At 45.5% G+C, this 23,751-nt stretch overlaps 1 protein-coding gene across 3 annotated transcripts in view; it reads right to left on the bottom strand.

Annotated features, from left to right (window-relative positions):
- LOC126143485 (uncharacterized) overlaps positions 1-23,751 on the bottom strand; it is a 131,094-nt gene that overhangs the window by 36,803 nt on the left and 70,540 nt on the right. For all 3 annotated transcript variants that reach the window (XM_049915407.1, XM_049915405.1, XM_049915406.1), the window contains exon 2: positions 4,138-4,204. In XM_049915407.1, coding sequence (XP_049771364.1) covers positions 4,138-4,204 — 67 coding nt within the window. The remainder of the gene's footprint in view (positions 1-4,137; positions 4,205-23,751) is intronic.

Here is a 23,751-nt window from a genome sequence, read left to right as displayed (position 1 = left end):
TCGGTCGAGCCGTTTAGGAGTAGTTCAGTGACATTACAATTGCTACACCAAGAAGAAGTGCACATTGGACAAATATATAATACTACAACTGACATGTGATTACATTTTCACGCAGTTTGGGTGCATAGATCCTGAGAAATCAGTACCCAGAACAACCACCTCTGGCCGTAATAACGGTCTCGATACGCCTGGGCATTGAGTAAAACAGAGCTCGGATGGCGTGTACAGGTACAGCTGCCATTGCAGCTTCAACACGATACCACAGTTCATCGAGGGTAGTGACTGGCGTATTGTGACGAGCCAGTTGCTCGGCCACCATTGACCAGACGTTTTCAGTTGGTGAGAGATCTGGAGAATGTGCTGGCCAGGGCAGCAGTCGAACATTTTCTGTATCCAGAAAAGCCCGTACAGGACCTGCAACGTGCGGTCGTGCATTATCCTGCTGAAATGTACGGTTTCGCAGGGATCGAACGAAGAGTAGAGCCAAGGGTCGTAACAAATCTGAAATGTAACGTCCACTGTTCACAGTGCCGCCAATGCGAACAAGAGGTGACCGAAACGTGTAACCAATGGCACCCCATACCGTCACGCCGTGTGATACGTCAGTATGGCGATGACGAATACACGCTCCCAATGTGCGTTCACCGCGATGTCGCGAAACACAGATGCGAGCATCGTGATGCTGTAAACAGAGCCCGGATTCATCCGAAAAAATGACGTTTTGCCATTCGTGCACCCAGGTTCGTCGTCGAGAACACCGTCGCACGCGCTCCTGTCTGTGATGCAGCGTCGAGGGTAACCGCAGCCACGGTCTCCGAGCTGATGGTCCGTGCTGCTGCAAACGTCGTCGAACTGTCAGTGCAGACGGTTGTTGTCTTGCAAACGTCCCCATCTGGTGACTCAGGGATCGAGACGTGGCTGCACGATCCGTTACAGCCGTGCGGATAAGATGCCTGTCATCTCGACTGCTAGTGATACGAGGCCGTTGGGATCCAGCACGGCGTTCCGTATTACCCTCCTGAACTCACTGATTCCATATTCTGCTAACAGTCATTGGATCTCGAGCGACGCGAGCAGCAATGTCGCGATACGATAAACCGCAATCGCGATAGGCTACAATCCGACTTTTATCAAAGTCGAAAAGGATATGGTACGCATTTGTGCTCCTTACACGAGGCATCACAACAACGTTGAACCAGGCAACGCCGGTCAACTGCTGTTTGTGTATGAGAAATCGGTTGGAAACTTTCCTCATGTCACCACCTTGTAGGTGTCACCACCGGCGCCAACCTTGTGTGAATGCTCTGAAAAGCTAATCATTTGCATAACACAGCATCTTCTTCCTGTCGGTTAAATTTCGCGTCTGTAGCATGTCATCTTCGGAGTAGCAATTTTAATGGCCAGTAGTGTATTTATTGGAATGTTTGTATCATCTTCAAATAAGACAAACTTGGCATCTGGTAATGGAGCAGATGACAGGTCATTAATATGCACAAGAAACAGTAGTGGACCTGGTATGCAGTCCAACACATTCGTACATGTCCGGAGGAACAGACTCGGCACACTCGTGTAACTGATTCGCCTCGATGGGCAGTGAATCCACCGCCTGCAGCAGGGATCCACATTTGCGTCCGAGCTGCCCGCGGGAATCCCAGAGGGGTGAGGAGTGGGCGGGGCTGGGGGGGGGGGGGGGAGCACTGCGCCGGATCCGCAGTGTGGGTGGAACGGGGGGCGCCGCTCAGCACAGCTGCCTGGTGTGCGGGAGGTCCCTGGCACAGCACACTCTTTCATTCGTCGGCGATGAAACTGAAACCGTGAGTCCGTTCCAATTGCTTATTCCCCCTCCACCTTGAATCTACATATTGGTGATTAAAATTAAACTGCACGCAATTCTGAGTAATTTCTATTTATTTATTTATTGTTGCGTGGGACCAAATTAAGGAGAAGTCTCCACGGTCATGGAACGAGTCAATACACGGAATTATAACACGATAGCAGAATCAGATAAAATGAAATACAAGAAACGTATTCAGGCGACAGTTCGTAAGTTTAAATAAAGAAAATCAACAATGTAACACTGGAATTTGCTTAATTTTTCAGCTCTTCCAGGAGCTGCTCGACAGAATAGAAGGAGTGAGCCGTGAGGCAACTCTTCAGTTTAGATTTAAAAGTGTTTGGGCTAGTGCTAAGATTTTTGAGTTCTTGTGGTGGCTTATTGAAAATGGATGCACCAGAATAATGCACTCCTTTCTGCACAAGAGTCAAGGAAGTGCACTCCACATGCAGATTTGATTTCTGCCTAGTATTAACTGAGTGAAAGCTGCCAACTCTTGCGAATAGGCTAATGTTGCTAACAACAAACGACATTAAGCAGATATATACTGTGAGGGCAATGTCAGAATTCCCAGACTATTGAATGAGGGTCGACAAGAGGTTCTCGAACTTACACCACACATAGCTCGAACAGCCCGTTTTTGAGCCAAAAATACCCGTTTTGAATCAGAAGAATTACCCCAAAAAAATAATACCATATAACCGTATGAAAAAATGCGAAGTAGACTGCTTTTCGTGTTGAACTGTCACTTATTTCAGATACTGTTCTAATGGTAAATAAAGCAGCATTTAGTTTCTGAACAAGATCCTGAACATTGGCTTTCCACAACAGCTTATTATCTATCCGAACGCCTAGGAACTTGAACTGTTCCGTCTCGCTTGTAATATGCCCATTCTGTCTGATCAAAATATCGTTTCTTGTTGAATTGTGACTTAGAAACTGTAAAAACTGAGTCTTACTGTGATTTAGCATCAAATTATTTTCCACAAGCCACGAACTTATTTCATGAACTACATTATTTGATACTGTTTCAATAACACACAAGATCCTTCGCTACTAAGCTGGTGTCATCAGCAAACAGAAATATTTTTGAATCACCTGTAATACTAGAAGGCATATCATTTATACAAATAAGAAACAGCAGTGGCCCCAGCACCGACCCTTGGGGAACGCCCCACTTAACAGTGCCCCATTGGGACTGAACATCACTACGACTCTCAATATTGCGGAGAATTACCTTCTGCTTTCTTTATTAGCTTGCCCTCCATCTTTTCAAGTCTATGGCACTTGTTTTGTTCAGTACAAGCAGTACATACCTGTATTGAACTTTTGTAAAACTTTGACCTTTAAACTGATTTAACAGAGCAGTACAGTATTCTTTTCTTAATTCAGTTTTGTTTTTATAGAAAAGTAATACAAATACGTGTTTCTGCGTGTTAAAACTTTAGGTTTTGCTGAAATCCCTCACTGAAACCAGGTTTAACATGACCTCGATAGTCGAGCGTATGTCATAATCCAGCACTGAGATATTCCCGAGCATTCCTGACTACCGACGCCGAGCTATAGTTTTCCACAAACACACCGCCCCGGTAGACCGCCCGCTCTGCCCTTCATTACTGCTCAAGTACAGCGTGGAGGAAGTGAAAGTGGCCCAGAGGACAGAGTTCCAGAGAAACACGGCACAGGAGGGGAAGCAGGCTACGGTACTGACTCGACTACGGCAGGAGTCGAACGCGACCACCGGTCGTCCTTCGGCGCTTTTGGGGCCGGTCAGCGAGTTCCCGAAACCGGATCGACGCCGAACTGCTGGGATTTTGATCGCACAAACTGGACGTTTCCGGAGTCAGCGTCGACTTCCGAGCAGAAGCTGGTTCTACTAGGGGGGCAGTGAGTGTGCTCAAGACAGGCCGTGTTCTGGATGTCTGACGAGACGCAGACGAGCGATATACAGGACAATAGCTCTGCTGATGAAACTTCCTGGCAGATTAAAACTGTGTGCCGGACCGAGACTCGGTCCCGAGTTCGAGTCTCGGTCGGGCACACAGTTTTAATCTGCCAGGAAGATTGATATCAGCGCACACTCCGCTGCAGAGTGAAGATCTCATTCTAGCTCTGGTGATAGTGGTGAGTAATTCGGTTTTCGAGCAGAACTCGGAAGGTTTTCTTAAAGAAAAGTTCACCCACGCAAAGCAGATGCACTCGACACACAGACACGAATGTGGGGAGCTGTAGTGGAACGAGTAGCTACAGTCCCGGTCAGCGTCTACACTAAACTACACTGAAGGAGGCGTCGTTGTACTCACTTGCAGCACATGTCGTCGAAGCAGCAGAAGGTCCCGCTGGGGCAGAAGTTGAGCGAGCCGCAGTACTCTGCAACAGACAGAGGCAACAATCACAACGCGCTCGTCACTCAACTCAAACGGGGTTACGTAGCTCGTAATTACCAGTGATACACTACAAGAAGAAATATCTGAACACTTGAAGCAATACTGACCTTACGAGTTAACTTAGAAGACAGATTAAGGAAAGGCAAAACCACGTTTCTAGCATTTGTAGACTTAGAGAACGCTTTTGACAATGTTGACTGGAATACTCTCTTTCAAATTCTAAAGGTGGCAGGGCTAAATACAGGGAGGGAAAGGCTATTTACATTTTGTACAGAAACCAGGTGGCGGTTATAAGAGTCGAGGGGCATGAAAGGGAAGCAGTGGTTGGGAAGGGAGTGAGACAGGGTTGTAGCCTATCCCCGATGTTATTCAATCTGTATATTGAGCAAGCAGTAAAGGAAACAAAAGAAAAATTCGGAATAGGTATTAAAATCCATCGAGAAGAAATAAAAACTTTGAGGTTCGCCGATGACATTGTAATTCTGTCAGAGACAGCAAAGGACTTGGAAGAGCAGTTGAATGGAATGGATAGTGTCTTGAAAGGAGGATATAAGATGAACATCAACAAAAGCAAAACTAGGATAATGGAATGTAGTCGAATTAAATCGGGTGATGCTGAGGGTATTAGATTAGGAAATGAGACGCTTAAAGTAGTAAAGGAGTTTTGCTATTTGGGGAGCAAAATAACTGACGATGGTCGAAGTAGAGAGGATATAAAATGTAGACTGGCAATGGCAAGGAAAGCGTTGCTGAAGAAGAGAAATTTGTTAACATAGAGTATAGATTTAAGTGTCAGGAAGTCGTTTCTGAAAGTATTTGTATGGAGCGTAGCCATGTATGGAAGTGAAACATGGACGATAAATAGTTTGGACAAGAAGAGAATAGAAGCTTTCGAAATGTGGTGCTACAGAAGAATGCTGAAGATTAGATGGGTAGATCACATAGCTAATGAGGAAGTATTGAATAGGATTGGGGAGAAGAGAAGTTTGTGGCACAACTTGACCAGAAGAAGGGATCGGTTGGTAGGACACGTTCTGAGGCATCAAGGGATCACCAATTTAGCATTGGAGGGCAGCGTGGAGGGTGAAAATCGTAGAGGGAGACCAAGAGATGAATACACTAAGCAGATTCAGAAGGATGTAGGTTGCAATAGGTACTGGGAGATGAAGAAGCTTGCACAGGATAGACTAGCATGGAGAGCTGCATCAAACCAGTGACAGGACTGAAGACCACAACAACAAGAACAACAACGCTAAAAGTAACGTAATAACGGCACATTAAGCGGAAATATAAATTCATTCGTCTACTCTGATACAGTACATTTTATTTTACTTCCGTGAATGCGTTTTTCGCCTCAATTTCACGGCAGCCACTTTTCGACACTGTGTCTGAAGCTAGTGATGGCAATTCACAAAAAAATGTACTGTACGTCGATAAATTTGATTATGTTTATGTAGCTCGATAACATAAAATTCTTGTAATATCTCTTTTTGTGTGTTTGCTGTACGTCTGAAATGTGTATGATGACCGCAGCACCACCATCTGAAGAACAGTGGGAGTGTAATTTAAGCCATCGTCGGCGACAGGTGTAGCAGGATGCAACTGTCAGGGCAGATCTGAAGCGTGGAAACGCGTCTGTCTGAAGATGTGAATCGGCCGCGCAGATATCCGCCGTCTGTATGTATGAAAGTCACGCTAAAGCACGACTGACTGTAACAGTTCACTGGTATAGAGCGCCAGAGAATCGCTACCGAGAATTTATTAATACAATATTTGTAAATGAAAGTATACACAATCTAATATTTCGTTTTTCCGCTTACCCTACTGCCAGATTCGTTTAAGGTCGTGTAACGTTGACATTCGTCTTCTTGTCAGCATCGTTTTTCGATCCTTATAATCGCAGTATACACAAATTTTCCATTGAGTTTATGCAAGATAAACAGACTGCACATCAGTTTAGACAGAGAAACACATCGATCTGGGAAAAAACGTGAGATCTGTAACATCTCTACGAATTTCCACTTAACGGCAATGTGCGTAACACTGTCCCTCACGCACTTGAGGAACAGACGCTAAATACCTTTATTTAACGAAGACATAGGAATACGTGTCTTTAATAATTAAAAATATGTTTCATTTCAGGTTTTGAAATATTTTCTTCTAATTTTTCTTCTGTTCACAGAGATTTTCTCAAATTTATTTCGGAAGGAACTGAGTAGCCTTTCTATATCTGCGTAAATAATTAATTTAGATATATAATTTTATATCTTTTGTTTCAGAGATTACCAAATTCTGTACAGCGAGGACGTCAGGTACCTCAACATCGCAATTCTCTTTCAGAAGAACTCCTCACTTATTACGATAATCTCCACGCGGCAGCGACCAATCGTAATGCTGCAATCGTTCCACGTACGTTTTAGGTACTAACAGTGAGGAAACCTTATTTCTTTATGTCTTTTGGAGTGGGCACGCAAACAGCCGATGACTGAATGATGGTTTCTAGGCAGCATTTACGTACACTTTATCTGCAAGAAACACAAAAAGTCTAAGCAACACAACTGAGAGAGTCTCTCTAGTATGATAAAAAAAAATTATTATTTTTATTACGTTAAATATATTTCTATTCTATCAATTTAAATCGGTATTTCATACTAGAATGTCGTGTTTCCAGTCTGGCACAGCTTTGCCACAGGAGACACGAAAGCGGTCGAAGACGTCCGTCTTCTGGTCGGCTCCTGATCGTGTCAGAAGGAGGCTAGGTTTTGATTACGCAAAGACTTCTATTATGTGGAAACGAACAACCCGGATTTCTTTACGTAATCAGTATGAATTTTATAATTACCTAGGGGACCTTTCACAATGAACAGTAAAAAAAATGCATTTGCAAATGAAATCATTAGTAAATGGGGCAGCTATGAATTGTATAGAACACAAGGAGCGGCCTTCTGTCTACGACCAGGATGCCGCAGTATTCTCTGCTGTAGTAAAGGCTGTTTGACATTTATAAAAATAATATGACACAGAGGATAAAAAAGTATAAAGGAAAAGAACAGAATAAGTCTGGTAAACACTAAATATATTCAACAATTCTCACTAGCAAATTAGGGCTTATTTATAAACAATACAACTTACATAATTACTTTTCTAACAGTATGGTGCGATCAGATTTCAGCCTGTCCTGTGCTGTCTCCTTGGTTCACGTTTGTCACAAATTATAGGCACTACTTTTCTCCTTTCGTTGAAGACAATTCTTGCACTGTTCAACACCTCCGATAACAATAACTTGCTGATTTACAGTTTCGAACATGAATTACTTTAATTTTATTAATTAATAATGTTGTCTGCGCGCTAGCAAGACCGCTCACTTTTTAACTTAAAAGTCGACCTCCTTTACGTTTTCACATAACAAGCAGAAGCACATTAAAATCTGAAGATCTACAAAAGTTTTCTACCGTCATCTTTTATTTAGATCGAAGCGGAACGACAGTTCAGCTTCTGTTAAAATGTTTCTTTGACTGCGGCAATCGATGTATTAGCGTCCGCGCTAGATGCGCATCTTTACAGTTATGTAAATTATACAAAACAAATGTCTTTCAAAGGGTACTCAAAGCTTTCATAGGACGGAAATACCAATAATATTACATCTCCCGCCCTGATATACTCGTAAGTACGACAGACAAATCCACAGTCGGTACAGACGTCGGCCGCGGCCGTCGCTGCAGGGCTTAAGTTCCACACGAGCGACACCGGCGCAGGACGACACGAAAGGAAAGAGCAGACTTCAATCGTTTATTACAGACAGGCAATGTTGTTGGGCTTGTTGTTGTTATGATCTTCAGTCCAGAGACTGGTTTGATGCAGCTCTCCATGCTGCTCTGTCCTGTGCAAGCTTCTTCATCTCCCAGTACCTACTGCAACCTACATCCTTCTGAATCTGCTTACTGTATTCATCTCTTGGTCTCCCTCTACGACTTTTACCCTCCATGCTGCCCTCCAATACTAAACTGGTGATCCCTTGATGCCTCAGAACATGTCCTACCAACCGATCCCTTCTTCAAGTTGTGCCACAAACTTCTCTTCTCCCCAGTCGTATTTAGTACCTCCTCATTACTTAAGTGATCTAGCCATCTAATCTTCAGCATTCTTCACTTCGAAATCTTCTATTCTCTTCTTGTCTAAACTAATTACCGTCCATGTTTCACTTCCATACATGGCTACACTCCATACAAATACTTTCAGAAACGACATCCTGACATATCTATAATCGATGTTAACAAATTTCTCTTCTTCAGAAACGCTTTCCTTGCCATTGCCAGTCTACATGTTTTGTCCTCTCTACTTCGACCATCATCAGTTATTTTGCTCCCCAAATAGCAAAAGTCCTTTACTACTTTAAGTGTCTCATTTCCTAATCTAATTCCCTCAGTATCACCCGACTTAATTCGACTGCATTCCATTGCCCTCGTTTTGCTTTTGTTGGTGTTCATCTTACACCCTCCTTGCAAGACACTGTCCATTCCGTTAAACTGCTCTTCCAGGTCCTTTGCTGTCTCTGACAGAATTACAATGTCATCGGCGAACCTCAAAGTTTTTATTTCTTCTCCATGGATTTTAATACCTACTCCGAATTTTTCTTTTGTTTCCTTTACTGCTTGCTCAATATACAGATTGAATAATATCGGGGAGAGGCTACAACCCTGTCTCACTCCCTTCCCAACCACTGTTTCCCTTTCATGTCCCTCGACTCATAACTGCCATCTGGTTTCTGTACAAATTGTAAATAGCCTTTCGCTCCCTGTATTTTACCCCTGCCACCTTTAGAATTTGAAAGAGAGTATTCCAGTCAACATTGTCAAAAGCTTTCTCTAAGTCTACAAATGCTAGAAACGTAGGTTTGCCTTTCCTTAATCTTTCTTCTAAGATAAGTCGTAGGGTCAGTATTGCCTCACGTGTTCCAGTATTTCTACGGAATCCAAACTGATCTTCCCCGAGGTCGGCTTCTACTAGTTTTTCCATTCGTCTGTAAAGAATTCGTGTTAGTATTTTGCAGCCGTGGCTTATTAAACTGATTGTTCGGTAATTTTCACATCTGTCAACACCTGCTTTCTTTGGGATTGGAATTATTATATTCTTCTCGAAGTCTGAGGGTATTTCGCCTGTTTCATACATCTTGCTCACCAGATGGTAGAGTTTTGTCAGGACTGGCTCTCCCAAGGCCGTCAGTAGTTCCAATGGAATGTTGTCTACTCCGGGGGCCTTGTTTCGACTCAGGTCTTTCAGTGCTCTGTCAAACTCTTCACGCAGCTTCATATCTCCCATTTCATCTTCATTTACGTTCTCTTCTATTTCCATAATATTGCTGTCAACTACATCACCCTTGTATAGACCCTCCATATACTCCTTCCACCTTTCTGCTTTTCCTTATTTGTTTAGGACTGGTTTTCGATCTGAGCTCCTGATGTTCATCTTATACCCTCGTTTCAAGACACTGTCCATTCTGTCCATTCATCTTCATTTACGTTCTCTTCTATTTCCTTTTCTCCAAAGTTCTCTTCAATTTTCGTGTAGGCAGTATCTATCTTACCCCTAGTGTTATATACCTCTACATCCTTACATTTGTCCTCTAGCCATCCCTGCTTAGCCACTTTGCACTTTCTGTCGATCTCATTTTTGTTTCGTTTGTATTCCTTTTCGCCTGCTTCATTTACTGCATTTTTATATTTCCCGCTTTCATCGGTTAAAATCAGTATCGCTTCTGTTACCCAAGTATTTCCACTAAGCCTTGTTTTCTACCTACTCACAAACAATACAAGACAGAAATACACTGTGCCCGTCACTGGATACAAGCAGGTTCAGAGTTTTGACATGCTGTACCTGCGCTGCCTCTTGTTTATAGCAATATGGCGGCCACGCCACACCAGAAGTCACTCTGTGTGTTGGAATTATGCCGAAGGGAATCATTTGTTCAAGTCGAACATGGATTCCGCTTCGATTCAGCAAGAAGCCGCCTCTGCACAAGCAGATTTATGACTGGCGTACAAAATTCTTGCAAGTCGGCTGCACATGCAAAGGGAAGAGCACTCACTGGTCGGCCACGCACCTCTGACAGAAGTGTCGATCGTCTCCGAGGCGCGTTATTTTAACAACGCTGTCCCACAACGTTCGGCTGGGACAGACGCACAACGGGTTCTTCACTGCTTTTGGCCCCCACAGGTCAGCACACGTTGCGATTTTTTTTTTTACCCGCGGTGGTGCATAAGAGTCTTTGTGCCACCTACGGCAGATACTCTTTAAAATCTCAGAAATAGAATTGTTGAAGCTATCGGTTCAATAAACATCAACATGCTGATTCGTGTGGGTAACGAAACGGATTATCATTTCGGTATTTCTCCAGCAACGAATGTTGCTCATAATACAGTGTCCGGTCGAACAAAAATGTTTGAACCTTCCTTCGTCCACTGTCACACGCAATGTGTGTTTTTTTCACAGTTTCTGTTGCGGATTGGCAAGACAGCCAACCCACTACGACAGGAAGCCGAAAGGCACGCGTTTAAGCTCACGCAGGCTGCCGTGAGGTCTGGAACAGGACACGGAAATGAGACTAGTAAAAAAAGTACGTAGCTGCTGGAATACTTAACTTTAATCCATAATTGGTGAACATCGCTCTTGACGGTACGTGTTTTACAGCATCAATAGTAACTGGTAATGGCGCCTTGCTAGGTCGTAGCAAATGACGTAGCTGAAGGCTAAGCTAACTATCGTCTCGGCAAATGAGAGCGTAATTTGTCAGTGAACCATCGCTAGCACAGTCGGCTGTAGAACTGGCGCGAGTGCTAGGAAGTCTCTCTCTAGACCTGCCGTGTGGCGGCGCTCGGTCTGCAATCACTGACAGTGGCGACACGCGGGTCCGACGTATACTAACGGACCGCGGCCGATTTAAAGGCTACCACCTAGCAAGTGTGGTGTCTGGCGGTTACACCACAGTTTCTCTTTTACAAACGCTGGAAATCTGTTCTTTCTTTTTGCCCATCGCAGTGTTTGCGATGTTCGGTCGCCGCGGAGCGCCTGCAGCCGCTGGGGTAGACTACCCGCTCGGCGCGACCGTCGTGCCGGAAGCACAAGTCGCCGGCGAACGGCGACATTCGAGAGTAAACTCCTGTTTTACATTACTGGAAATTCCTCACGCTACTACTCAAACGAAACAAATATCAAAAGATGTTTTCGCTCCTTTTCATTTAAAAGTTTGCAAGTAAAGTTTTTTATTTACAGAATACTGATCGATTTCCTTGTCCGAAAACACCGCGAGTAACACAGGACGTGCAATGAAAGAGCCCCTGCTTTCGAACTTGAACATCTCGGCAACTGAGATCGATAGAGGAGTGCAACAGGCGGTGCGTTTATTGCGAAAGCCGTAAGGATTTTATACAGAAGTGTGGGAATAATTCAAAAAGCTGCTAACAGATGCCACTGTACGCTGTGCAGGTCGTGCTGTATGAGAGTGCACAGTTAAAACTCTCGTCTCCAACCACTCTTTGCAATCACATCACTTTATCCTGAAATGTCGAGCACTCACCGTACCGAGGTGGCGCAAATGGGGGCTGAAATTCACCACCACGTCCCGTGTGTGTGTGTGTGTTTGAAGTTCACGGGCGCCAAACAGCGCGGTCATCAGCGCCCAAACGCATAAAAACAGGAACACATGCAGCGAAGGGACTAAGACAAACAGCGAACAAGGAGAACGGCTAAAACACACAGACCTGACGCAGTTACAAATCCTCACACACAGAGGTAAAACGAGAGGAGAAGGGACACACTAAAAAGGAAAGGAAACACAAGGGAAAGAGAACAGAAACCGAAGGGAAACAAGGAGGTAATCGTGACTGGCTGACCTCTTACCTGAAACACGGGTGAGCCAGTCACCCAGCAGCACATTAAAACCCTCTCCCTAAAATCCGAGGCAACAAATGGGACAGGACACAAAACCGTAAGACCTTAACTACAGTCGTTGCGTCATCTTGTAAAATAGAGGGCAAATCCGGTGGCAAGGAAACCACCGCCCTCTGGTTAGAGAATAAAAGACAGTCAAGTAAAATGTGGCGGACAGTAATCTGGACACCACAAGAACTGCAGATTGGGGGGGTCCTCCCGCCGGAGTAAAAAACCATGTGTTAATGGACTGTGCCCGATGCGGAGGCGAGTGAGGAGAACCTCATCCCGCCTGCATGACTGGTAGGACGTACGCCATGGCCGCGTGGTAGCCTTGACCAGACGCAGCTTATTGTCACCGACTGCCAGCCACTCCTCTTCCCACTGACGCATAACACGAAAACGCAGGAGGGAGGTAACAGCATGGAGGGGGACGGCACATTCAACAACATGAGGGAGGGAACATGCATCTTTGGCAGCCACATCCGCCAGTTCGTTTCCCCTAATACCCACGTGCCCCGGCACCCAGCAGAAGGACACCTCCTTCCCCTGCCGTTGCAGGTGGAGGAGGGCATCATGGATGTTCTGGACGACCGTATCCGCTGGGTACAAGTGTTGCATGGTCTGAAGGGCACTCAGGGAGTCAGAACAGATGAGGAACTTAAGACTGGGAACACACCTCATCTGCTCCAATGCCCGCAAGATCGCAAACAATTCGGCATCAAAGATGGTAAACGCCGCAGGAAGCCGTAACTTCACGACTCGATCAGGGAAAACAACAGCACAACCAACAGAGTCCCCCTGTTTAGAGCCATCCGTAAATACTGGTACATGGTCGGGATGCTGGTTTAAAATATCATAAAACAAGGAGATAAAAACAAACGCAGGAGTGCAACTCCTCCGGTACTCCGACAAGTCTAAAAGGACGCTGGGCCTCCGGAGCAACCAGGGAGGCAGGCGAGTAAAACCTTGTCGTTGGGGGGCCACACGCTCCACACCAAGGGACTCAAGCAAATGCTTGGCACGAATCCCAAATGGTCTCGTTGCCCTGGGACGACTGGAAAAGAGACGTACCATAGGCGGTCGGGCAACGGTAGGGTACGCAGGGGAGGTAGGACAGGCAAGGAATTGACACACCCGTCGCACCATGAGGAGTTGCCGCCGGATGGCGAGCGGCGGTTCCCCTGCCTCAGCACACAGGCTGGCGATGGGACTGGTACGGAAGGCACCAGTGGCCAGCCTGATACCCTCATGGTGTACTGCATCAAGAATCTTCAGATACGAAGGCCTTGCTGACCCATACACGGTGCAACCATAGTCAAGACGCGAGGGCCTCAGCAGAAATCGATTGGGATGCCGCACAGATGGTCGATTCGAGCGCATCCAGCACGGTGGGATGTTTCCGGTAGACGGTATCTTTCGATGAGCCACTCAAAAGCTAATCGCAATGAGTCAGACCGGGCGAATGTGGATGTCAGTCCATCCCTGCGCCATTAAATTTGCAACGATCAAACGCAAGAGAGGAAGAGTAAGAACAGGAGGTGTGACGAGTGGACAAATGGGAAGACAAGGTTGTTGTTTACCAGCAACACTGTTCAGTATATATTTGGAGGAAATTATTAGTGATATTTGTTATGGAAGGAGAGGAGTTTGTATAAGGGTCGGAGAGTTGAGTGTATAAGATTTGCAGACGACACGGTTGTGATGGCAGAGAGTGCAAGAGAGGTGGAACAAATGTTAGATGATCTAAACACAAAATTAGAAGACTACGGAATGAAGATTAACAAGAAGATAATGAAGAGCATGGTAATTAGAGGAAAGGGGACAAAATTCCGTATGAAAATAGAGCAAATGAATAACTTGAATTTCTTGGGAAGTGTAATAATCGATGATATGTATTGCTCAACAGAAATTAGGAAAAGAATTGCAATGGCAAACGAAGGATTCAAGAGGAAACATAAATTACTTTATGGACCACTAAACAAAGATCTGAGGAAAAGACTCGCGAATGTTACATTTGGAGCGTCGCACTGTATGGTGCGGAGACCTGGACATTGAGGAAGGAAGATGAGAGAAGATTGGAGGCACTAGAGATGTGGATATGGAGGAGAGTGGAGAAAGTGAAATGGGAAGACCGAGCAAGGAATGAAGAAGTATTAAGAAGAGTTGGAGAAGAAAGAAACGTGCTGAAAGTCGTCAGAAAGTGAAAACGGAACTGGATTGGACATTGTTTGAGGAGGGACTGTTTATTGAAGGAAGGAATAGAAGGAATGGTGGAGGGAAAAAGGGGAAGAGGAGAACCGAGATATCAAATGCTGGAGAATATGAAAGGAGGCAAATATTCAGAAATGAAAAGACTGGCTATGGGCAGACAAAAGTGGATGAGGCTTAACACGTGACAAGACCTGCCGTAAGGCAGAATACCGCACATACATGCAAACGCAATGACTGTATTCGAGAAGTATTCATCCAGAAAGCGAAACACTTGCTGGCTGTGATGTGGTCTGGTCCCGCCTCGATCCTCTAACGCTAGCAGCGACTCTGCTGCACACCGCAGCCCAAACTGTACCTCTGCGAGAATACAGCGGTTTCGCTTAACATAAGCGCTTATTTTCGGAACCGAAAAATTGCCAGTTTTTCTTTATTCGCAACTCCATTTGGAATGAAGCGTGGTTCACCTGTGAACCGCACGCAGCCAACATCAAATCCTTCATTATCAGTCGCTGCGGCAACGCCGTTCGCAGAATCAGCCCTCTTTCGCACAGTCGGTTGCGGGCTTTCCAATAGAAAATGAATGGTGGGGTGTCGGTGGCCCTCAACTACGTACCCTCGGACTCAGAGTTGAAATATTAAAAGTTTTGGCCGGTTTCGTTGCCTAGGAACCGGGATACGTAGCTGCCGCATTACAGGCCAAACACTGCTGCGTCTACAGTACACGATACGAATATGCACACGAATCGAATGGTCGAAGGTTTCTATCACTCGGCTATTGCGAATTGTAAAAGTAACATAAATTTATCGATGAAAGACTGCAATTAAATAAAATCTGCAGACACTATTCTAACGACTTTAAATGATGAGTACGATAGCAGAATGTGGTATGTTTCTGCAAAACACTTATTGGTGTCGATGGTACAGCAATTAAATAAAATATAAGTTGAATAACAGGGAAACAATAGATTCCGACAGCACGTAATTCGTTACGAACAACAGCACAGCTCGCGAGATGTTCACTTCTAAGCGCACACTACGTCTTCAGTGCAGAAGTCGCGGAAATCCCACAAGTGCACAAGTCGGCCCTCCCAAGTATTTCCGTCTCTGCCGCGACCTCGCGCCAGCCAGCCGCGCCGTCGCGTCCAGCCAGCACCAGCCGTGTCGTGGGCCCGACTGCACAACTGCCGCACTGCTCCCGACTACCTCGCGTCCTCCCCGGACACGGCCGCTGTGATCGGCTAGAGGGCTCCCGCACTGCCTCCGAGCCAACGCCCACTCACAAACATAATGGAACGCACGAAATAGTGGAGTTACATTTAAATACACTCCTGGAAATGGAAAAAAAAACACATTGACACCGGTGTGTCAGACCCACCATACTTGCTCCGGACACTGCGAGAGGGCTGTACAAGCAATGATCACACGCACGGCACAGCGGACACACCAGGAACCGCGGTGTTGGCCGTCGAATGGCGCTAGCTGCGCAGCATTTGTGCACCGCCGCCGTCAGTGTCAGCCAATTTGCCGTGGCCTACGGAGCTCCATCGCAGTCTTTAACACTGGTAGCATGCCGCGACAGCGTGGACGTGAACCGTATGTGCAGTTGACGGACTTTGAGCGAGGGCGTATAGTGGGCATGCGGGAGGCCGGGTGGACGTACCGCCGAATTGCTCAACACGTGGGGCGTGAGGTCTCCACAGTACATCGATGTTGTCGCCAGTGGTCGGCGGAAGGTGCACGTGCCCGTCGACCTGGGACCGGACCGCAGCGACGCACGGATGCACGCCAAGACCGTAGCATCCTACGCAGTGCCGTAGGGGACCGCACCGCCACTTCCCAGCAAATTAGGGACACTGTTGCTCCTGGGGTATCGGCGAGGACCATTCGCAACCGTCTCCATGAAGCTGGGCTACGGTCCCGCACACCGTTAGGCCGTCTTCCGCTCACGCCCCAACATCGTGCGGCCCGCCTCCAGTGGTGTCGCGACAGGCGTGAATGGAGGGACGAATGGAGACGTGTCGTCTTCAGCGATGAGAGTCGCTTCTGCCTTGGTGCCAATGATGGTCGTATGCGTGTTTGGCGCCGTGCAGGTGAGCGCCACAATCAGGACTGCATACGACCGAGGCACACAGGGCCACCACCCGGCATCATGGTGTGGGGAGCGATCTCCTACACTGGCCGTACACCACTGGTGATCGTCGAGGGGACACTGAATAGTGCACGGTACATCCAAACCGTCATCGAACCCATCGTTCTACCATTCCTAGACCGGCAAGGGAACTTGCTGTTCCAACAGGACAATGCACGTCCACATGTATCCCGTGCCACCCAACGTGCTCTGGAAGGTGTAAGTAAACTACCCTGGCCAGCAAGATCTCCGGATCTGTCCCCCATTGAGCATGTTTGGGACTGGATGAAGCGTCGTCTCACGCGGTCTGCACGTCCAGCACGAACGCTGGTCCAACTGAGGCGCCAGGTGGAAATGGCATGGCAAGCCGTTCCACAGGACTACATCCAGCATCTCTACGATCGTCTCCATGGGAGAATAGCAGCCTGCATTGCTACGAAAGGTGGATATACACTGTACTAGCGCCGACATTGTGCATGCTCTGTTGCCTCTGTCTATGTGCCTGTGGTTCTTTCAGTGTGATCATGTGATGTATCTGACCCCAGGAATGTGTCAATAAAGTTTCCCCTTCCTGGGACAATGAATTCACGGTGTTCTTATTTCAATTTCCAGGAGTGTAACTTCAAATTAAATAAATATTCCTACGGCTGGACCACAAACACACTCTAACACACATTATTACATACATAAACAAATTAAATAAACATATATCAAAGGAATAGAACAGAAAGTAGGCTAGTGGCCCAATGTCTTGTGCTTTCTAAAGCACAGTGAATATTTAACAAGTTTCTTCACGGATATCTCCCGCATTCGGGAGGACGACGATTCAATCCCGCGTCCGGCCATCCTGATTTAGGTTTTCCGTGATTTCCCTAAATCGTTCCAAGCAAATGCCGGGATGCTTCCTCTGAAAGGGCACGGCCGACTTCCTTCCCCGTCCTTCCCTAATCCGATGAGACCGATGACCTCGCTGTCTGGTCTCCTTCCCCAAACAACCCCAACCCAACGAATATCTCCAACTTCTTTAGTCCTGTCTTCCTCAGTTGGGTGCAATATTACGGTATATTGATAATTTTTACTTATGGACCGTCTGACAGCAACTGAATAAAACACAATTTTAGTGCCATACGCGTTTAGCCCTTATTTTCGGCAAGGCATCATCAGTGGCCTGGAATATGTACATATGTTAGCTATTTAATTTACATTTTTTGTCACTGTGCCTATAGGTTATAAACAGTTCTGCTGGTTGCTTTTTGCTATGAAACAGTAATTTTTTGAACTGTACTTACAGGTTGTGTGGACAATTTCTTACATATTACGTTCCTATTGCATTTTTGCTGTTGTTCTTCTTCTTAGGAATGCAAATTTGCGGTTTTGTCGCACATCTCACACCACTATGAACTGAACGCTTGTTTCAATGCAATGTTTTGCTTTCTGTTGCCGACTGTCAAATGTTTTAGCCAAAGATGGAATGTTATTGCCGAACTTTCGAGTGTAATTATTGAAGTATCTGTGATGTGTTCGTGTATGCATTTGTGTGTGTGTGTGTGTGTGTGTGTTACAATGTGGTTTTTTTTACTGTGTTTGTGTCTGTGTGTGTGTGTGTGTCCAGATCGTGTGCGGTAGAGTTTTTTTGTTTCATGTTATCATTCCCTGTATTAAGTGTAGTAGGGAGGCTGTGCTGATGTGTGTTTGTTCATTTACCAGATGTTTATTTTCTGCTATAGCTTTCCGGATGTGGAAGTTTTCTTGCGTTTCTATAAGATGCTTGTCACGGTTGCTTATTCTCATTATTTTCATTTCTTGTTCCATGTTTGTAGGATGATGGTTAGGGTGTTTTAAATGCTCTGCAAATGTGGAATGGTTTGTTTCATGCTTCGAACATCTGATGTGTTATTTGTATCTTGTTTCAAAATTCCTGCGTGTCATACCTATGTATACTGCATCACAACTTTGACATTCAAGTTTATATATTCCTGATTGTTGGAATATGTCCCTCTTGGTAGGCAATCACATCTAAGCCAGCCAGCTACCAAGAGGGACAAATTCCAACAATCAGGAATATATGAACTTGAATGTCAAAGTTGTGATGCATTATACAAAGGCATGACATGCAGGAATTTTGAAACAAGATACAAATAACACATCAGATGTTGGAAGTATGTTCGTGTAACTGTGGAGTAGTTATTGCCTGATGCGATCGATAGTAATCGTCCACTTTTACCTCCAACAAATCGGGTACTATTCAAGTTACATGCCTGTAATTTACATCAATTTAGGTTTACACTAATAGTTTTCTAAAGACACGGCGATCGACGAAATCTGATGAAGCGTTTACATTTTGGAAATTCGTTGCTTTGTGTTACTTGTCTAATTGAAAGTCCGATACTAAACTTTAAAGTAGTAAAGATTTTGAAAATTAGATTACACCATCAGAATCGTCGTGCAGATAATGGCAATGTACATGTTTCTTTTTGAGGTGTCAAGATTCCTCTTGAAACTTCCTGGCAGATTAAAAGTGTGTGCCGGACCGAGACTCGAACTCGGGACCTTTGCCTTTCGCGGGCAAGCGCTCTACCAACCGAGCTACCGAAGCATGACTCACGACCCATCCTCACAGCTTTACTTCCGCCAGTACCTCGTCTCCTACCTTCCAAACTTCACAGAAGCTCTCCTGCGAATCTTGCAGAACTATCACTCCTGCAAGAAACATCCCCCAGGCTGTGGCTAAGCCATGTCTCCGCAATATCCTTTCTTTCAGGAGTGCTAGTTCTGCAAGGTTCGCAGGAGAGCTTCTGTGAAGTTTGGAAGGTAGGAGACGAGGTACTGGCGGAAGTAAAGCTGTGGGGACGGGGCGTGAGTCGTGCTTCGGTAGCTCGGTTGGTAGAGCACTTGCCCGCGAAAGGCAAAGGTCCAGAGTTCGAGTCTCGGTCCGGCACACACTTTTAATCTGCCAGGAAGTTTGATACCAGCGCACACCCCGCTGCAGAGTGAAAATGTCATTCACGATTGCTCTCGCTACTATTAATTTCTATACTAACTCCGCGTAGGTCGAGCGTCCCGTGCGGCCGCCCCCACTGCGGACGTGCCAACATTTCCGGGGCGCCACAACCCGCCCCTCACCTCACGCGGTGCACGTACGAACCGGTGGCTCGGGAGTCCGGACGGAAGCGCGTACGCTCCGTATTTTCTGCGCGCCGGATCGTTCTGACCGGTCTCTGCTGCAATTCGTCGGACGGATTTCTTTGAATGTTTCTGAGTAATCCCAGAAACCGTGGCGACGTTTTCAGGAGTGACTACAATTTACCCTTCTGTTAGCAAAAAGGTGAATGGCCTTTCGGATCATGATGTACAAATTTTAACTCTTAAAAGTTTTTTGTGCTGTCACACATGTTAAATATACTTATCAACCGTTTAGGAAAGGTGATCCAGTTGCTGTAGAGACCTTTGTAAAGCTTATCGAGGAACAAGAGTGGCAAGATGTTTACAGCGCCGATACAGTAGATGATAAATATAATGCTTTCCTCAAGACTTTTCTCGTGTTCTTTGAAAGTTGCTTTCCGTTAGAACGTTCAAAACAGGGTACTAGCACAAACAGGCAGCCTGGGTGGCTGACTAGAGGGATAAGAATATCCTGTAGAACAAAGTGGCAATTATATCAAAACGTTAGAAACAGTCAAAATCTAAATGCAGCAGCCATTACAAACAGTACTGTAAGGTGCTCAAAAAAGTTATTAGGAAGGCAAAAAGTATGTGGTATGCAGATAGAATATCCAAGTCTCAGGATAAAATTAAAACCGTATGGTCAGTCGTAAAGGAAGTGGCTGGTCTGCAGAGACAGGTCGAGCATATAGAATCAGTGCGTAGTGGGAATGTCCGTGTTACTGACAAGTCGCATATATGTACAGTATTTAATAATCACTTTCTGAATGTAGCAGGTGAACTAAATAAAAACCTAGTCCCGACAGGGAATCATGTAGTCCTAGGTGTCATGGCGGCGAGTGAGTGACGTGCGTTAGCTTGGCTCGCAAGTTTACGTGAAATCTGGAGGTGTTTTAAGCAGTCAGGCTAGTGTACATATACTAAAGCCGTGTATCTACTGCCGAGTGTCGTATCTTACATCACATACTGAGCACCAATTACACAGAATCGCACTTAAAATGGAAAATCGCCGAACAACGCGCAGTGCAGCCAACGGCCAGGCCGGAGACAGCGCAGGCGTGGAGTCCACACCGGGAGCTGCGGCCGCCATCCGCCGAGCAAGACTCAAGTTTCACACGGAATTTGCAGTCTCCCCTCCACAACGACCACAGGCCGGTCACGTGATTCCACCTCCACACGGACAGGAGGCGGGGCGTGACTGCCAGCGCCCCTGGTTTTACTTGAGTGTACTATGTTATTCAAAAGAACAAGTTTCCGAAGCTAATGACACACACATATTTTGGATATGCAATAGATGCATAAGGTAATTCATAATAATGACAACAGAGTTTGTCAGGGCAGCAAATATGTGTGGTTATTGTACAAAGTTTTAAAACCATTCAGCAGTTTGCTGAGGACGACTGTATGGAAAATATTGACAGTTCAAGATGATGATGATGATGTTTGGTTTGTGGGGCGCTCAACTGCGTGGTTATCAGCGCCCGTACAATTACCCAGTCTTTGCTCAGTCTTTGACAGTTCAATAATTATTCTATCCTATTTGAGCAGCAAATAGACAAAATATTGGAAACTCATTCTTCAGCCGACTGTAAAACTCTGAAAAGTCATATCCCATGTATTGCCAAACTATGCATTAATTGTTATATCAGCCTAAGACACGGATATATTATGAACGTAATGCTTGAAGTATGCGGAAAAAACTTTAATAAAGAAACGACACGAACAATGAACTCTTTGCATCTGCTAAATGCTTATGTACAAAGAAACAGCCAACTCGGTACAGCACGTTAAAGTGGAAATTTCACGAACTTAAGCCTTTTTAATTGCCGTACACGAAATTAAAGCCGACTCCTTCGGCAATTTTGTCACAGACATTTTATTTTCAGCAATAAAAACATCACAGTAGAAACTCATGTTCGCTACACACGAAAGTTAATAAGAAAAATATTTATTCTGGTAAACAAAACGGAATAAGAGTGCAAACTTTTGTTAAGTCTCTTAATCTTCTAGGCTCCTTTTGGGCTGTAAATTTTTGAACAACTTGTAGTAAAAACCTGAAAAGAATCTGTGCAATCTGGTTGTAGTGCACTTTGCTGGTTTTGCTTACAAACACAAAGCAGGCGAGAGTGTGTGTTTTCCGGCGGGAAAGGCAACATAGTACACTCAAGTAAAACCAGGAGCGCTGGCAGTCACGCCCCGCCTCCTGTCCGTGTGGAGGTGGAATCACGTGACCGGCCTTTGGCCGCTGTGGAGGGGAGACTGCAAATTCCGTGTGAAACTTGCGACATCGCCGCACTCGTGAAGAAGGCTGAGGCGAGGTGGGGGTCGCGCTGCAGGCTACGCGGACGCAAAACACAGAAAACTCTGGAGGCGAATGCGAGCGAGATCCGTGCACTGGACGCATCGTTAAAAGCAAGTGAGGAGAGAGCACGACTGCTCGAACAGAAATTGACTGAGCTCGAACAATATCAGAGACGCAATATGAGACTGTTCGGCATTCCAGAGAGAACACAGACGAACAAGTGATAAACCTTGCCCAAGAAAAGCCAGGCGTGCACGTGACTCTGAGTGACATTGACAGAAGTCATAGGGTGGGTCGTAGGTCGCCAGGTGCTACAAAACCGAGACCTATAATAGTGAAATTTGTGTCCTGTAGGAAAAGATCTGAAATCTTCAGAGCAAAGAAGAATCTCGTCGGGTCTGAGAGTACGCGAGGATCTGACATCTGAAACACTAAACATTTTGAAGAGAGCGATTTCGAAATTTGGGCTACAGAATGTATGGACAAATGACGGCAGGATAATGGTTAAGACCGAAAAGAAGCTAAATCACGTCTAATCTTGCTGCCACTAAGCTGTATGTTTATACTGTTTACACTGTCAACCATAACTTAACTAATGTATTATCAAATTTTTCGTTTCTCCACATAACTATCTTTTTATCTCTAATTGTTTTCTAATGTAATTTTATTATTATTTGTATTATCAACATTTCGTTTCTCCACATAACTATTTTTATCTATAATTCTTTTCTCGTGTAATTTTGTTAATTATTACATAAGGTAGTCTCACTTCCATCTTTAATTAGCAACCCACCATCATACTTTAGTTGTTATCCTCATAAGTGCAATTAATATCACACTCTACCGTTTCGTGCAGATTACTCCCGTTGTGTTTAGCGACATTCCTTCCCCTGCCGGCCCACGGCTACTTCCAGAACCGTTGCAGACCTCGGCCGCAGTTCAAGTTGCCTCCCCGGGGACCCACCCCCTCCCCCTCGCAGCCGCTCACCCTGCTCAGAACTGGGAGGACACTCCCTCACCCCCCTCTCCTTCACACGCCTTCCGCATTCCTCATGCCAGACCCTCTTGTCACCGCCAACCACGAACCGCAAACATCTGTAGGCAGCCTCCTCGGGAAATCGACACCCGAACGCACCAAGCTGCATATTGCACGTGCAAATGTCCAGTCTCTGCCAGCTCACTTCGACGAGTTCAAATATATATTTCAGACTACTGATATACACGCAATACTTTTGTCAGAGACTTGGCTGAAACCAAGTATTCCTACAAATTCCGTAAACCTAGATGGTTATATCTTCCTCAGGCACGACAGATGCAACAGACGAGGGGGCTCTGATTTGTCACCTACTGTACTACACACATCCGACAACAATGTCGATAAAAAAGAGGAATATATGTTCATAGAGATCAAATCCCTTAACAGAAAGTGCTTAATATGTGTCCTTTACAAACCTCCTAAAGTAGGCGGGTTCGAATGCTTCGAAACTGCCCTCTCTAATCGTCATATGAACATGTAATTATAGCAGGTGACACTAACATTACTTTTCTGTGCAGTAGTCCTTCCACTGGGAAATTTAAGAGGATGCTTTCTTCCTCAAATATGACGCTACTTCAGCTGGCAGCTACACATCACACGACTACCAGTCACACTTTCACAGATATATTCGCAACGAAATCTCCAAACAGAATAATCCGCAACTCTCAAATATCTGCACCTGGCATGTCGGCCCATGACATCATTTCCATGACGTATTCACTAGAATGTCCTAGAAAAAAACAAAAACTGTCTACATACCGA

The sequence above is a fragment of the Schistocerca cancellata genome, unplaced genomic scaffold (genome assembly GCF_023864275.1).
Source record: "Schistocerca cancellata isolate TAMUIC-IGC-003103 unplaced genomic scaffold, iqSchCanc2.1 HiC_scaffold_808, whole genome shotgun sequence".
Lineage (NCBI taxonomy): Eukaryota > Metazoa > Arthropoda > Insecta > Orthoptera > Acrididae > Schistocerca > Schistocerca cancellata.
Note: the sequence above shows the minus strand (reverse complement) of the source record. Positions and strands in the feature narration are given on the sequence as shown.